The sequence below is a fragment of the Pelmatolapia mariae genome, linkage group LG6, assembly GCF_036321145.2.
Source record: "Pelmatolapia mariae isolate MD_Pm_ZW linkage group LG6, Pm_UMD_F_2, whole genome shotgun sequence".
NCBI lineage: Eukaryota > Metazoa > Chordata > Actinopteri > Cichliformes > Cichlidae > Pelmatolapia > Pelmatolapia mariae.
The window spans coordinates 10,056,958-10,073,668 of record NC_086232.1 but is presented as its reverse complement, the minus strand read 5'-3'; the positions used below and the strand labels follow the sequence as shown (position 1 = coordinate 10,073,668).

The 16,711-nt window shown below is 39.9% G+C and overlaps 1 protein-coding gene across 1 annotated transcript; it reads left to right on the top strand.

Annotated features, from left to right (window-relative positions):
- Window positions 1-441: 441 nt before the first annotated feature.
- Window positions 442-3,419, top strand: LOC134628449 (85/88 kDa calcium-independent phospholipase A2-like). Its single transcript, XM_063475128.1, has 3 exons — window positions 442-473; window positions 681-754; window positions 2,461-3,419. The coding sequence occupies exons 1-3, from the start codon at window positions 459-461 to the stop codon at window positions 2,603-2,605; spliced, it is 234 nt and encodes a 77-aa protein (XP_063331198.1). The 5' UTR covers window positions 442-458; the 3' UTR covers window positions 2,606-3,419.
- Window positions 3,420-16,711: the final 13,292 nt, after the last annotated feature.

The window sequence follows — 16,711 nt, the reverse complement described above, 5'->3', positions numbered from 1 at the left end:
TAAAAAAGAACTTACTTCCAGATGTTTCTTTGAGGTGGAGGTGGAGTCTATTGATTCTGAGAGCAGCTTGGTTGCTGGCAAAGGGGTTTGCATTGAAAGGTCAGATTTCGCCCATCCTTTTCTTCTTTAAATGTGAAATGGTGTTGTAATTTCCAAGTAAGAAATGCATTCCTGCCCGTGCACTGCTAGCTCTGTTGTGCTTGCTCCTGGTCCATTGTGTAACTGACGCCACCAACATTAACAGTACATTCGAGCCTCTTATTGTGTGTTTTATTTGGGTTTCCGGCAATACTTTAATTACCAAAATTAGAGATGGGATAGCCTAACATATGAAACAAAAAATGACCACTGTGTAATCCATTTATTTCAACAATGTAACTGTATTCTGATTATCACCTATTTAAGTGGTAACTGTAACAAAATGGTTACTCATGTTAGGAGCAAAAGAGCTGGGCAAAATGCTGGTGGACTGTGTGAGTACATCATTTTTTTCAGTTTCTGTCTGTGTGGTTAACTCTGGCCATTCTTGTAATGTGCCCTGATTATTTATTTTTTACTTAATCTGTTATTTGTGTTTTTTCCATTTGACATTTGTGCATGTATTGGTGTTCTAATAACAAAAGCATTTGTTAAAGCATGTTTGTCTTGCTCATTATAAAAATGTCTCTCTTACTGCACAGTGTACAGACTCTGATGGCTGTGCAGTGGACAGGGCCAGAGCGTGGTGTGAAATGATCGACACCATTTACCACAGGTCAGAAACGACACACGTGTTAGTTTTAGTTCTTGTAAGACTGATTGTTTACTTCAATTTAATTTAGTTTTATTTAAATGGTGCCAAATCACAAAAACAGTTATCTCAAGGCAATTTATATTGTAACGCAAAGACCTTACAATAATACAGAAAATAGAGAAAAGCCCAACAATCATATGACCCCTCTGTGAGCAAGCAGGAAGAAACCTGCACTAAAGTCGGGCTCACATAGGGGCGGCCATCTTCGGTGACCGGTTGGGGCTGAGCGGACGAGACAGGACAACGACATGCTGTGGAAGAGAGCCAGAGATTAATAATAACTATTGATTAAATGCAGACAGTTGTATAAACTGATTCACATGTACATTACATGTGAACTGTCACTGTGATCAAATCTGCAGCATGTCAGTTATCTGGAAGTAGGACATTTATGACCAGCCTATATAGGACATGACTGCAGTTTGGTCACATTATAGATTACTTTACATGGATGTAGTTATGACATTTCAATTCAGTTTGGTTTTAATTAAGCATCAAATCACAAGTCACCTCAAGGCACTTTATATTTTAAGGTAAATTACTTTACAGTAATAGAGAGAAAACCGCAACAATCAGATGACTCCCTATGAGCAAGCACTTGGTGACAGTGGGAAGAAAAACTCCCTTTTAACAGGAAGAAATCTCCAGGCTCAGGGAGAGGGGCGGCTATATGCGGTTGAGGGTGAGGGGAGGAAGACGAGGTAAAAGAAGCACTGTGGAACTAACTGCTGTGTCTTTTAGCTTCATGGATAGATAAAGGTGCACATCATTTAAATAGCAATAGAAATATATATAACATGCCTGCCTAAGAGAAGCATGTAGAATATAAATAGAACTGATCCCTGCAGAGAACCCTGTGCAACTCCATATTTAACCTTAGTGTGTGAAGAAGATTCCCTATTTACATAAGCAAGTTGAAGTCTATTAGATAGAGTTGTGCCATCGCCTTGTAAACTAACCTTTGAAAGCTGAAATTGACTATTTAATAAAATCTAGTTCTAATATTGAAACCTTTTTTTCACTTGATGTACCTAATTTACAGTTTCATTGCAGCAAAATTTGAGCTTTTTCATTTGCAGACACGTTTGTGCATTTCTCTTTTATTTCTCTCATAGTTTCTCTGTGAAGAACCTAGGAAGAATCTGTATTTTGGGGATGTCGGGAAGACATGCATCTATAAATATATAGATGTTTGTGTTTATAAATATGATATCAGTCCATACATATACATTTTGATGTCAGTGTTTCCGTTAAGTTGTGTGATTAAAAAGGACCCTAAAGTGTCACAAGGTCATGAGGTTATGTTGCATCTCGTCTTTTTCACTGTACTCACGTGAGAACCTGAGACCAAATGCTGTAGTTTCACTTCTGTTAGAAACTCATAAAGCACCAAATAACAGGTTTGCACTGCAGTCAGTCAGTTTAGCACACACACTCTTTTTCTGTTGTAACATGTGATTCAGCATTGTCTTTTAAGCAAGCCTACAGTGGAAAAGAAGCATGAACGTAGCTCCAAAAGCTCTTCAGCAGTAATGGTGATTTTTTTTTCTGGTGTTTTTATTGAACCTTTTTTACATTTTGTCTTTACTATCTTTAGTATGTCTCTCTGCACAGTTAGTTATCATTATTTTGTTTATTAATCACTGTGTCCATTGCATTGTGTGCAGATTGAGCCCCCAACTATCTCAGGAGGTGATGCTGGATGAGGTGAGCGACGCAGCCCTGGTGGACATGCTGTGGGAGACCCAGATGTATCTGTATGAGAAGAGGGAGGTCCTCCAGTCTCTGGCAAAATTACTACTGAACAACTAAAAGCACAAGAACATCACAAATGGAGGCTGTGAAGAGTGTTTGAATGGAGCAGTGAGATTACTGAGCTGTATGTCTGACTAAAAACTGTAATGTCTGTGTTGTTGTGCTCTGTTTTCAAACTGAATGAATCAGTTTGAGTATGAGTACAAAAGTATTAAATATGTGGAAAGCTAACCCAGGAAACAGCTGACCTACTAAAGCCTGTTCAAAGGTGTTTTATGTAGCATCATGTGACCTTCGCACTGATCCTGTTGTGGTTGATCAGGTTTACTTCTAACATATGAACCAATGAAAAAGTTGAGGTTGTACTGGGGAAATGTAAACTGACTGTTACAGTGTCATGTAAGTTTCCACTCCCCCTACACTGTGGGTTAATCTACCTCTGGATTTGTTGAGGTAAGTCTGGAGTGTTTCCTTCCCTTTTTTCCTCACTTGTTCATCTCATTCACTTCAGACACACACTTACAAATACACCCGAGTCATTGAATTTTTCCATTAAGCTGTGTGATAAAAGGGACCCTGAGTTGCCACCAGAGCATCAGCAGTATTCTCAGGTGCAGCTGAGATGGTGGTGATGTTGAACCAGTTCTGCCTTATGTGTGGAACCCACATTTGTACCTTTTCTTCCTTCCGTAGTAATCTAATGCCTTTCTGAGTTATTTAAACTGACTTGAAACGCAATATTTAGCCTCATGTCTGTTGATAAAATATGATATTAATATGAAATCTTAAAACTGACATGAAAGATGTATTTGAATGAATCATCTACATGAAAGATAAAGGAACAGAAGCCCTGCTGCTATCTGCACAACACGGACAGGAGGAACAAATTATTTTGTATTTTTATTTTTTTGTATTTGGCTTAATCCTGAAGTATAAATGGTATGGGAATAAAATATCTGAATATTGACCTAACTGCTTTGTTGTTGTTTCAGTTCATCTCAGTCAGCCTGCACCCTTATTAAACTTGGCTGTTTATTGCTTTGAAACCCTCTATGCATGATAAGGAGCTTTCTTGTATTGATGTCAGTGGCTTCTATTGCTTCCTTTGGCCAACTTCTTGTCCCAGCAGGGTATCTGACCAACAGCAGGGTGTAGATGTTGCCCTGGATCTTGTCCACCCCATTTGGCTGACTCCTCAGAAGTCGCCTTACTCTCTGCAGGTGTTTGGTGGTTGCAGCTTGCCAAGCGGCCTCTTCATGGTTGCCATTTGCCTGTGTGATTCCAAGGTACTAGTACTATAGCTGTCCTCAGTGCTTGAAATGATTACTTTCTGGTAATGCAATCAGACTACAATTCTCCGGTAGGAATGGCATTCCAGTGTCATTGCTGGTTGCTGGATTTAACAACAGAAGTTTGGTATGTTGTAACACCTATAAGGATGATTTCTTTGTCAGTCCAGGCATGATTTAGGTGATCCAAATGCAATTACCTGAACAAAGTCTTTAATGTTGTTCTAACTTCTTTTAAGTACAGTAGCAGTGGATGTGGATTGGAGTTGCAATGACCTTCAACCTGCAGGTGACCACACCATTTGTGACAGAGAACTCATCTCCATGTGTCATGCAAGGAAACAATCATATTCTTTAAAGCACAGTTATATTTGCTCTACTTAAAAAAAAAGTCTGCTCTCGCAGAACAGAAAAGATTGACAGGGGAAGTTTATTTCTGCTGCTTGTATCTGTGATCTCGTTCTTTCAATCTTTAAATCAAGCTTATGACCATAGGTGAAGACAGGGACGTAGCTCAGACAGTAAATTGAGATCTTTGCTTTTACACTCAGCTCTGTCTTCACTTCAAACTGGGAGTTTAAGATCTGAACCGGGGCCTCTGTCAGATGTCTCCAGCTCAGCTCCTCTCCTCACCTGAGTGTCCAGACCATACAGCCGCAGATACCCAAACTGTTTATTGAGGTCAGTATCTCTCAACCCAAGACACTAACTCAGGCTCCCTCCCCAGTGTCCCGAGAGGTGACATTTCATGTCCCACTCATCAGCCACTGATAGCTCTGACCACCGTGCAACAAACAATAATGTCATGAAAGCATATTTTAATAAAGGGTTATGCAAACATAGCTATTAACTTTTCATTCTGGATGCCTTCTCTCTGTGTAAAATGAATTTGTTATTTTATTTTAATTACATGGTGTGTATATACCTTTCAGATGATCAGAAGACAGGAAAACACCAGTAAAGAAACAATTTTGCCAAGCAAAAGTGCAAATCAAATGAAAAGTAAAACAGGTTAGTCTAAAGTAGAATTAAACTTCGGCAAGATTCATATAAATGTGTTACGTTCCCCTAAAACGGTCTAGGGGATGAGGAGAAGTAACAAAAAGTGTCTGGGTCAGAAAAAGGAGACAGAGAGGCAAAATGTTTAAATTAAAGAATTTTATTACAGTTTCTATTAATAGCTCAACTAAAAGAGACGGACAAGCTGCTATTACCATTTAAAGAAATAAACAAAAAAACTCAGGCGTCGGTCAGCAAACTGAAAAATAAGTAAAAAAGAGTTTAGTCAGCAAACACTCCACAGAGCAGCAGTAAACAACCTCCAAACAAACACAGCTCACTAGCTGCAACCACCAACATGGATCTCTGGCACCAGAGCTCACCTTTCTCTGGCCTTAAATACCTTTAACTGCTGATGGGAGTCAGCTGTACAAAAGAAAAAGGTGGCACCTGAGGCAGGAGAGACGGTAGGACACGTCCACACAGGCGACTTCAGGAGGAGGCCCTGCTAGGACCGTAACAAAATGACGCCAAAGATTACTAATATACTAATACTTACCACTCCATCAATGTCTTTCTGCTCATTTTCTAGAGTTGCAAGACTTTGATAAATATTGTTGAGTGCAGGTCCAGAGCTTTAAAGAAATCTCTTTCCACAGACAAATGACTATTCTATATTATTCAGGTATTCAGGAGCAGGTTTTTGTCAGCGCACCACACAGCTAGGTATACCTCTTCCCTTTTATTGATGAGATAGCAGAGTAAAGTTACAGCAAATGGAAAGTACTCTGTACAAAACCTGGAGCTGTACTCAACTACAATACTTTAGACTTTTTTTTCCCCCCAAAAGGCATCAACAACACAGACACAGTGGATATCATTCACAGAACAATGTTTTCAACCAGGATGTAAACGTTTTTATTTCTGCTGTTAGGTTGTTATAATTGGACATTTTCATATGTTTTAAATGAGACAAAATGTTCACACTTCAGATGTTTTGTTAAATCCAATTGTTTATTTAACTTTTTTGATTGTAATTTTTTTTTATGGGTAAGATGTTATAATACCCTGGTTCACTCAGTGACTACTCCGTCTCCTAAAAATCTTCTTTAGTTCAGTTCAATTCAATCCAACAGTATTTACATACAAATGAGTTGAATTGAACTGAACTAAAGAAAAAACCCAACAATCCCCTATGAGCAAGCACTTGGCGACAGTGGGGAGGAAAAACTACCTTTCAAAAGGTAGAAACCTCCGGCAGAACCAGGCTCAGGGAGGGGCGGCCATCTGCCGCGACCGGTTGGGGGGGGGGGGGGGGGGGGGGGGGGGGGGGGGACGGAGGCGGAGTGGAAGTCACTTAAGTGAATAGTCTCCAAAACCAACTGCGCTTCTTTTTCTTTTTTGGTTTTTCTTTTGGCACTTTGTCTTCTCGGGCCTCTGGACTTTCTGGTTTGGTAGCGCTGGCCTCCTCTTTTTCTGGCTGATTCTCCTGGAGTGTCTCGTTTTGGGCTGGAGAATTTTCAGGACTGGCAACGTTGGACTGGTCTACTTGCTTTTCTATTGTCTCTTGCAGATACTGCAAAAACTCCAGAAGTGAGATCTTTTCTTCCTCTGGTTGCCCGAGTTGGTTGCAGATTGTTGTGTTCTCCAGGTTTTGCTTCTCCACGATTTCCAGGTGGGAAGCTTTGGTTTTCTCCAGCTCTTCTTTTAAGTTTTGCGCCTTCAAATCATTTTTTTCACAAAGAGCCTCACTGGTGCTGAGTTTGTCTTTCAGCTCAGCGAGCTCACAGTTGGCTCTTTGTTCCTGATCTTCACGCTTTGCAACTTCCTCTTCTAGATTCTTTTGAGTTTTGAGGAGCTGCTCACGGAGTTGTTCGATCTCTTCTTGCTGTTTTTTGCACTGGATCTCCAACTCAGCTTCTCGATCGGTTTTCACATCTGTAGAGTCTGTGTGTTGCGCTTCTGCAGTTTGTGTTGAAGCGTCCACACTCAGCTCTGCAGCTGTGACAGCTGTGTTGCTGTCTTCAACAGGAGCCTCACTCACCTCAGGGGTGAAGTTCTCCTCGGGTGTCTTTCTACGAGCCTCTTCCAGCTGTTTTTGGAGCTCAAGGATGGTTTTTTGAGCGTTTTCTCTGCAGCACTGTAGCTGCAGGCGAAGCCAATCATTCTGAGTTTTAGCTGCAGCAGCTTTGTGGTTTGCAGCTGTCATTTTGTAAAGATTGGTTTTCCACATGTTCTGAGCCTCCTGCAGGTGGAATCTCAGAGCACCCAGTTCATCAGTCTCTTTGTATGGACGACTGCCATCATTTGGTGTTAAGTGAGGCTGTGGCTGAGATGGCCCATCGTTGGTGTTATGGTCAGGATGGGGCTGATGTGGCACAGGCCCTTGTTTTGGCAAAAACCGTGGATTTTGCCAGTGTTGCCCAGGCCCATTATTGGGTTTAAAGTGGGCATTGGGCTGATGTGGCACAGGCCCTTGTTTTGGCAAAAACTGTGGATTTTGCCAATGTTGCCCAGGCCCATTATTGGGTTTAAAGTGGACATTGGGCTGATGTGGCCAAGGCCCTTGTTTTGGCAAAAACTGTGGATTTTGCCAATGTTGCTCAGGCCCATTATTGGGTTTAAAGTGGGCATTGGGCTGATGTGGCCAAGGTCCTTGTTTTGGCAAAAACTGTGGATTTTGCCAATGTTGCCCAGGCCCATTATTGGGCTTAAAGTGGGCATTGGGCTGATGTGGCACAGGCCCTTGTTTTGGCAAAAACTGTGGATTTTGCCAATGTTGCCCAGGCCCATTATTGGGTTTAAAATGGGCATTGGGCTGATGTGGCACAGGCCCTTGTTTTGGCAAAAACTGTGGATTTTGCCAATGTTGCCCAGGCCCATTATTGGGTTTAAAGTGGGCATTGGGCTGATGTGGCCAAGGCCCTCGATTGGGTCCAGGGTTTCTGGCTCTGGGGTTTGGGTTTGCATTTTTCTGCATCTTCTTCTTGTTTGTGCCCTTTGGTTTGGCAGCATCAGATGGAGTCCCCCCATTTGGTGCCTTGTTTTTCCCTCTTGGGTTTGGATTTTGCTGCTTAGGGTGAACAGCGGCAGATGAGGTCCCTTCCTGGGGATCAAGGTTTTGCTGCATATCTTGCATTTCTCTTGTCTTTTGTCTTACAGTGTCGAATGATGTTTTTTCTATTCGATCGGGGTTTGGGTTTGTGTTTTGTTGCATACACTGAACGTGTCAAATCTTTGTCTAGAGGTTGGCTCGTGGTGTGTTCCTATACAGTTGCACAGTTCTGAGACATACTGAGTGCACGCTGGTGTCCTACTTAAGGACTTTTGAGAGAATGTTATTGCTCAATTTCCTTTTGATCCTTTGATCTGGAGTGTGATGTCATGGAGTGCAAATGGAGCGTGATGTCATCCACTTAGAATGTAAAATGTGATGTCATCAACTTAGCAGAGAGTCTTGTTTTTCTTTGAAATAGAATTCTACCAAACTCAAATAAAAGTCTTTAACTTTGTACGAGATGTTAAATTCCTAATCGAAGGGCCAAATCTACCCGAGAACTTCAGGAGAAGATTACACAAATAGCTCAGAAGCTTCAATAAATGCTTCAGGATCAACATGTTTTCTATATACACCTTTAGGATGTTGCATCTTCAAAAAATAAAAATGAAATGACTGAGCCTCACACAGGAATATTGTTGCTACTTGTTTACTGAACCTTCTCTTAGCCACATGTTTATAACATCAGTGTCCGTTCACTGCCTCCTGCAGGACGCTCCCTTCTTCCACTTTCTTACAGAACCGATACTGCCTCTGCTGGCATTACCAGTGTAACAACACACTATGTCCTTTATCACACTCATTCTATCTGTCTGTTTCTTCAGATGAATAACATGAGCTTGTATCTATGTATCTTTAAAAGAGTTTGTCATAATAATTTCTGTCCCAATGCAAAAAGATTTTCAAAGCTTCAAGTTTCAAAGGAAATAATGTTATTTAACACTGTCCAGTTGGAGATTTGCTATATTGTATAGTATTAAACTGTAAGTCTGAAATAGGTGAGTTTTAAGGGGCATTAAGTCAGGACAAAATAACTTATTTGCTTTCTGTGTCTGACTCACAAAGTGATAATCAGCACAGGGATGTGTGCATGAGTTAATGCTGTAGAGGAGACAATGATCAGGAAGAGAACTGCTGCCACAGCTGCTCCTTAAATACCTGGTCTTGATGAAGGGGAATGACAAATGTGATGGAAAAACTTGTGTTTCACCTCCTCTAACCTCTGTGTACTATTGATATGTATTTGTAACTTTCTTGTACAAAGTTGTAGTTGTTTTTCAGTCTTCATACACTCTAACTGTAAGCTTTGCTCAAGGCCATGACACACTTCATTACCAAACTGGTGCCTACATGATGGGGAGAATTTCACTCCCAACCACTGATTAGACAAGACTGCATCCATGCGACGGATATACAAGAGCTGTTATAATTTAGCATTTTTGTCAATGCTGGTACAAACCCTGTTGATCCCTTTGCAAAGGTTTGAACTTTCTTTCAATAAATCTCAGGAAATCGGTTTCATTTCGATGCTTAAATTATTTTTCCACAACAACAAACAGGAGCAAGCCTGTGAACATCGGTCCGAACAAAAACAATACAAAGATATTATTAGTAGCTAACATATTGAGCTTTAGGCTACTGACTAGGATAGCCCTGAGCTCCTCGGGAGTGTGACTCTCTCGAGGTGTTATTGAACTTCCATCAGAGCTCAGTGAAGATGCTGGGCTGAATTCCCGTTCATTAAGTCGAAGCAGGCTGTCCCTGGGTGTTTCCCTAAAGGCTGTCAAGTTCTAACCAGCCACCCTCGGTCCACTGCACCTGGATTCTGAGTGACCATTGAAAATCTGATCACAAATTTGCTTCTCTAGGTCTTCTGTAGGTTTGAGAATATTTTTAATTCGAGAAAGGATGGCGTTCTTTCTCAGCATCTTTTTAATGTCTTCTTTAGTTGTCTGAAAAGTGGAGACAATCAGATTGAAGGAAAAAAAAGTTCAGTTGAGTTAAAATGTTTAAAAATTATGTTATAGAAATACATTTACAATTTTACTTTGGTAAACTAAACCACATTACACCGTCACACATCTCTTCCTAGATCATGTTTTTTTTAAATGACCAAAGTATTTTAACTTTATAGTATAACAACAGAAAGCATGAAAACATAAAAATGATGTGCTGTCTTCATATTTCAGTTATTGTTACATTAAAACAGCCTCACCTGTTTTTACTTTTAGCAGAAGTAGCATTTTATAGCTGTAGGTGTATAAGGTTTTGCTAACTTTAACAACTCTACATGTGTGCTGTTGGGTAGTTCAGTCTACAGTCCCATTAATCATGTATATGTGCCTGAAAAATAATTCTATATCAAACTAAAAGCAGTAGAAAAACCTGTAAAGCTTACAAATGCTTGTAAATTAAGAAGTCGGCTAAATGTTGTTGAGTACAATGTACTTTCCTCTAAGATATAGGAGTAGGATTAAACTTTATTCTCATTACACATGTATGAATACAGGGTAACAAAATACAGTTTGTATCTAATCAGACGTGCAAGACTAGCAAGAGCAATGAGAGCAATTATATACAGATAAGTTCAGTAGAGAGCAAATATACAGATGTACTACGGGCAAATGTACGAATATTCTGATATATACAGATATGGGTAGTATAAATGGTGGAATAGTTATGAACAGATTATGCACAGAGAAACTAAATATACAGAAGAACTATAGACAATGTACAGATGATCTGTATAGCATACAGATGTTCTAAATTGCTATACAGACAAGCAGATCATGGTCATTGGGAGGGATAGGAGGTGTGGATGGAAAGGTTCAGTGGGGGACTGAGTTCAGTAGAGTGACAGCTGTGGGGAAGAAGCTGGTTTTAGTCTCTAGGGTACAGTTATTATAAATCTGATATTAATTGTGCTGTAAGTGTGTGTCTTTTTTTCAAAGTCTATGTGACGTTAAAGGGTGGATGTGATATTCCTCATACTTTATCCTAAACCATACACTGCTTTATCTATACTGTCTATTTAACTAAAAGTGGGGCCATCATTTATAAAATGATCATATTGTGTTCAGTTTTGAGATACAGATGTGACACTCACATTGTGACTGTGGCCATAAACTCCTCATGAAAGTGTTTATAAAAACAACATTTCCTCATCTACTTTGATACAAATGTAATATTAATAATTCGCATTATTGTAAAGTGTATAATTAATACACCCACTGCTCACTTTGAGAAAGAATTCAGGCTTACGTTCCTTCTGCTGTTCTGTGCTGCACAATAATAGGTTTCACAGTGTAGTAATGCCATTGTTCAGTATGCACTGAAAGCCTCTGCCCTCCTTGATTTCTTTACCATTTGTTGGCTTTGACCTGCATGCGTTAAAGGCCTTTCTCTCCAGGTTTACTTTGCTTTGCTTTATTTTGCTGTTCTGTGTTTTGTGATGTTTGGTTTTGCTGGTCACATGACTCTTTTCAGTAAACTCTGTTTCAAGGCTTCTGCTCTGTTCCAGAGGATCTAAAAAGTTGGATATGCAAGTGATTGGTTGGATAAAATTCATCATATTGGTCTTGGTCATCCGACAGGATGGACAGACTGCTGTGTCTTGATGGTGGTGGTATTAAAGGCCTGGTGCTGATCCAGATGCTGATCGCTCTGGAGAAAGAGGCGGGCAGACCCACCAGAGAGCTCTTCGACTGGGTAGCTGGCACGAGCACGGGAGGCATCCTGGCTCTGGCTATAATCCACGGTGTGTTTGTGTTCTCTTTTCCAGTGCTCAGGGTTTTCATCACATAGCATCAGAACAACAATGACACTTCTTCTATGTGTAGGTAAATCCATGGAGTACCTGCGCTGCCTGTACTTTAGGATGAAGGAGCAGGTGTTCAAAGGATCAAGACCCTATGAATCAGCACCGCTAGAGGACTTCCTCAAAACAGAGTTTGGAGAAAACACCAAGATGACTGACATAAAGTTCCCCAGGTAGATGTCTGCATGTGATAATAGGTAGGAAAAAAAAAGAAGCTAAAATTCAAAAGAATTGCAAACCTCTGCCCAATCTTCTCATCATCTGGGCAGGATTTAATTTTAAGCGAAAAGTAATGTATTTTCTACATAAACATTGTGTACAAGTAGGTAATAGTTAATAGGTATTGATTTGTAAATAACTGAAATAACTTGAGCTTTTTATATAATATTATAATGCAGTTTATTTCTAACCAACTAGCAGCTCATTCTTCATCGTGTGAAACAAAGTGAAACAAAGGCAGATGTGATACGTAAAAGTGAGGTCAGAGGTCAAATTTGACATGATGTTTAAATGCTGACTATAATGTGATATTTAGAATCCCCATATAGCAGTATCCTTTCCTAAGTAATGCCAATACAAAGGCAGCAGAATTTTAAACACCATTTTAAGAATTCCCTATATAACTATATGTTGTCAATACTAACAATGGCAGTAAGAAACAGTATTAAATAGCTCTAAATAGAATTATTATCACTTTAACCTTCAGTTTTACATTGACAGAGAGGTCAGAGGTCAAATGTTACATCCATCCAAATCTTTATGATACTTTTTGTATGTTGACATGTTAGAAGTCACACTTGTAAGAATCAGAGAGAATGACAAATTGTTGCGTTCTAAATGTTATGCAGTCATCTGCCACAAGATGGCGACGCAGCTTTTACATTGCTATAGAAAAGCACCAGAAATATGTTAATACAGCCTTGATCTTCTTTTAAGTCTGTCATTGTTGTTTTGAAAGTGAAAGATCGTGGATAAAGGTGTCAGAAGTCACCTTTATCTCAGGAGGAGCTGCGCGTTTCCTTGGCATAGGGTGAGGAGTGCAGTCATTTCAGAGGGGCTCAGAGCAGAGTAGCTGCTTCTCCTCCACATCGAAAGGAGCCAGTTGAAGTAGTCGCCTCCTGGGTAAGGTGTTCTGGTCCAGCATGGATGATCGAGAGGAGGCTCAGGTGTAGACCCAGGACACCATGGAGAGATTAGCTCTCTAGGCTGGCCTGTGAACGTCTCGATTCCCTGGATAAGCTGGAGGAGGTGGCTGTGGAGAGGTCTGGGGTTTTTTTGCTTTGGCTTCTTTCCTCACAAACAGGTTGAATAAAGGATGGATCCATGATTTATTGTTTTGTTTTTTTTTAATGTTTTTTTGATTTTATCTTTTAGTGAGATGTCATGAAGTCATGAAGTGTAGAACAGTATGCATTGTTGATTATTCACGGCACAATGCACCACACTTTATAGTCATTATTTTTTCTGTTAACTTTTTGCATTTTAAGCTGCTTGAAGACGTTTCACCTCACGTCCTAGAACATCTTCAACCAACTTAAAGAAAACCAGACGCTTTTCTTTCCAAGCTCTTTAGACTACGATGACGTGATGACTGAGAATCTTCACAGACTTAATATATTGTCGTGCTTACAACTACATGAATGTAGCGATCACGTCCTGCAAATTCTTGTTTGTTTTTCTCTACTAACTGGCTGTTAAGCCCAAATCTCCCTGAATATTTACTGTAGAGGAGCAAAGACTTATGTTGACATAAGTTAACATAAGATGTTAAGATAAGATTAGATGTTAGCTTGGTGGCAAGTGGACTTCAGTAGTAATAAAAATATCATAGCACATGGTAGTTGCAGTAGGCTAACGTTAGTTTTTAAAAAAGAACTTACTTCCAGATGTTTCTTTGAGGTGGAGGTGGAGTCTATTGATTCTGAGAGCAGCTTGGTTGCTGGCAAAGGGGTTTGCATTGAAAGGTCAGATTTCGCCCATCCTTTTCTTCTTTAAATGTGAAATGGTGTTGTAATTTCCAAGTAAGAAATGCATTCCTGCCCGTGCACTGCTAGCTCTGTTGTGCTTGCTCCTGGTCCATTGTGTAACTGACGCCACCAACATTAACAGTACATTCGAGCCTCTTATTGTGTGTTTTATTTGGGTTTCCGGCAATACTTTAATTACCAAAATTAGAGATGGGATAGCCTAACATATGAAACAAAAAATGACCGCTGTGTAATCCATTTATTTCAACAAAGTAACTGTATTCTGATTATCACCTATTTAAGTGGTAACTGTAACAAAATGGTTACTCATGTTTTGTATTTTAAATACGTAACACCTGTACTACTATGTATTACTCCCCAACACTGCACTTAATAATGTTAATGTGGTTGTATTGAGTAATATAAGAGCTTTGAGATGCGTTTGTAGATATTATTACGTGTTTTACTGTCTTTATGGTGCTAGCTTAAAGTTATGCTGTAAAGGTTAGCTTATATTGTGGTAAAGTGGTTACTATTTAAATGGTGTCTAGACAGAAATATTAACTCCTGTTATGACTAAGTTTCTAAGTTACTAGTTAATAAAGTTACCAGTAACATGATTAATCACATCCACAGATTCACAGTAAGTATCCCGATAAGCTTCAGTGGATCTATAATAAATATCTGCTCGTTACAGTGCCTTTAGGGTTCATAAGTTTGCATGTTCTCCCCGAGTACTCCGGCTTCCTCCCACAGTCCAAAGACATGTACTATGTGGGGATAGGTTTATTGAAAAATCTAAATTGCCCATAGGTGTAAATGCAGGAGTGAATGTGAGTGCGATTGGTTGTCTGTCCCTGTGTGTTAGCCCTGCGACAGGCTGGCGACCTGTCCAGGGTGTACCCTGCCTCTCGCCCTATGACAGCACCTGACAGCTCCAGCACCCCCCGTGACCCTGAAAAGGATAAGCGGAAGCGGATGGATGGATGGATAGTTCTAGTGCTTCATTTAAACTGTATGACACTCATACTTACCCAGAGTCAGTGTAAAATATAATTCTACCTGTGTGAACAAAGTCTGGCTCCTGCATGACAAACTTCAGGATGGAGGTTTATTGACCCACTTTCCTGCTGGCACACCTGTGACACCTGGGAGTCCGCTAGAAACTTAACAGTAATGTTTACATCATGCAAAGACTGACAGACTCTGTAATACTGTAAATGATCAGTAACTTAAGTTAATACTAAACATTTGTACCTCTCTGTCTGTGTGTCTGTGCTGAACCATTTATAATCAGGTTTTGAGTCAGGCTGCATTGAGAGTGGGACTTAAAAGCATTACGCTTGAAGATGGTATGAAAAGTCTCTACTTACCTTCTACACTATATTTTTGTTACTAATTTATTAATACATTTTACACTGTTTCTTTTGTTTATCAGTAGAGAGAACACAGATTTCAGCAAAGAGAAGCACTGTTGCTTCATACTTAATACTTTAAAGCTGCATTAGGGGAAGACCAGAAGCCACAGTGAGGGAGCGGTTCAGAGAAGTCAGAATTTCAAAAAGCGTCCTAAACATCTCTGGTTTGGAAAGAAGCTTTTTATGTTGGGTGTTATAAAGAAATACATTTCGGTTTCAGTTGATTTTCTATCATATACATTGCGTTAGCCCTGCAATAAACTGGCAGCCTGTCCTGCTTTTGCCCTGTGGCAGCTGGGATAGGCTTCAACCTCCTACGACCTTGAGCTGGATACATTGTATTCGAATTATGTAATCTGATCATTTGCAAACTTAAAGCATTTCATCAAAATATAAGTAATTTTTATAAAAATGGGAAAGCAGACATAAAAAGTAATTGTGTTTCATAAACCTAACATACCAGGACAACTACATGTAGTCTGAAAAACAGTAGTTTTGTCAAGGTTGAAAGTTTAAAAGGTTTCTATCTCCCAATGAGCCATTTAGACATTTGTAATTTAGAGCCCAAATTTCCAAGAGACATAACCGAGTATAAGGCTACGTTCACACTGCAGGTCTTAATGCTCAATTCCGATTTTTTTGATCAAATCCGATTTTTTTGTCTGCTTGTTCACACTACAAATAAAATGCGACAGCAAACGCTCTCCAGTGTGAACGCTCAAAGCGGCCCGCATGCGCAAAAGAAGACGTCACACACAACGCGCTCTGTTTAGACCCAGAGCAAACAATATTGTTTGACTGATGGCCGTTAATATAAAGACTTCGGACTTTACGTTTCCCAATTTTTGCTTTAATTTATTTTGTTATTTACATAAGATAACCTAATAATTATCCTTATTGCTGTTTTAGAGGAGCGGTGCTTCAAAGGATAGTTGCAGATTTCGGTCAGAATCTGCAGATTATACAGTACAAATAAAATGTTCACGTTTCTCCAACGTTGTCTTCCCAACAGTTTCACTAACATCTACACTGGATGGCCAGGAAACGTTCGCGATGTCTTCTTGGGCGCTTCTCCGGCGCTGATAATTGGCGTCTGTCTCGTGTCAGTGACGTAAAAGACAGATTTAATGCGACATGACCATTCAAACAGCAGTCGCTTTCTAAAACATCGGATATGTATCGGATTCAGTACCACATACGAAAGTGACCCAGATCGGATTTGAAAATATCGGATTTGTGCCGTTCACACTGTCATACCATGATCGGATATGGGTCGCATAGGGTCAAAAAAATCTGATTTGATGCGCTTTCGCCTGCAGTGTGAACGTAGCCTAAAACATTTAAAAATAGCAGACCTCAAGTCAGATTCACTGATAGAGATTTAGGCTTGGATTGTAAAACGTAAGTATCCTAGATAATTGTTTTGCATCTTGTCATGGGCGACCCACCCCTACTACCAAAGTTAACTGCAGCCAAAACTAACTAGCGGGTGTATTTACACAGTCAAAGCCAGTGGGATAAAAAGAGCAACCAAGAAACTGGCAGCTTGCACAGCCACAGATGTGCTAGATATTACTATACATCACATTGCCGTGTATGAATATTAAATAAGACT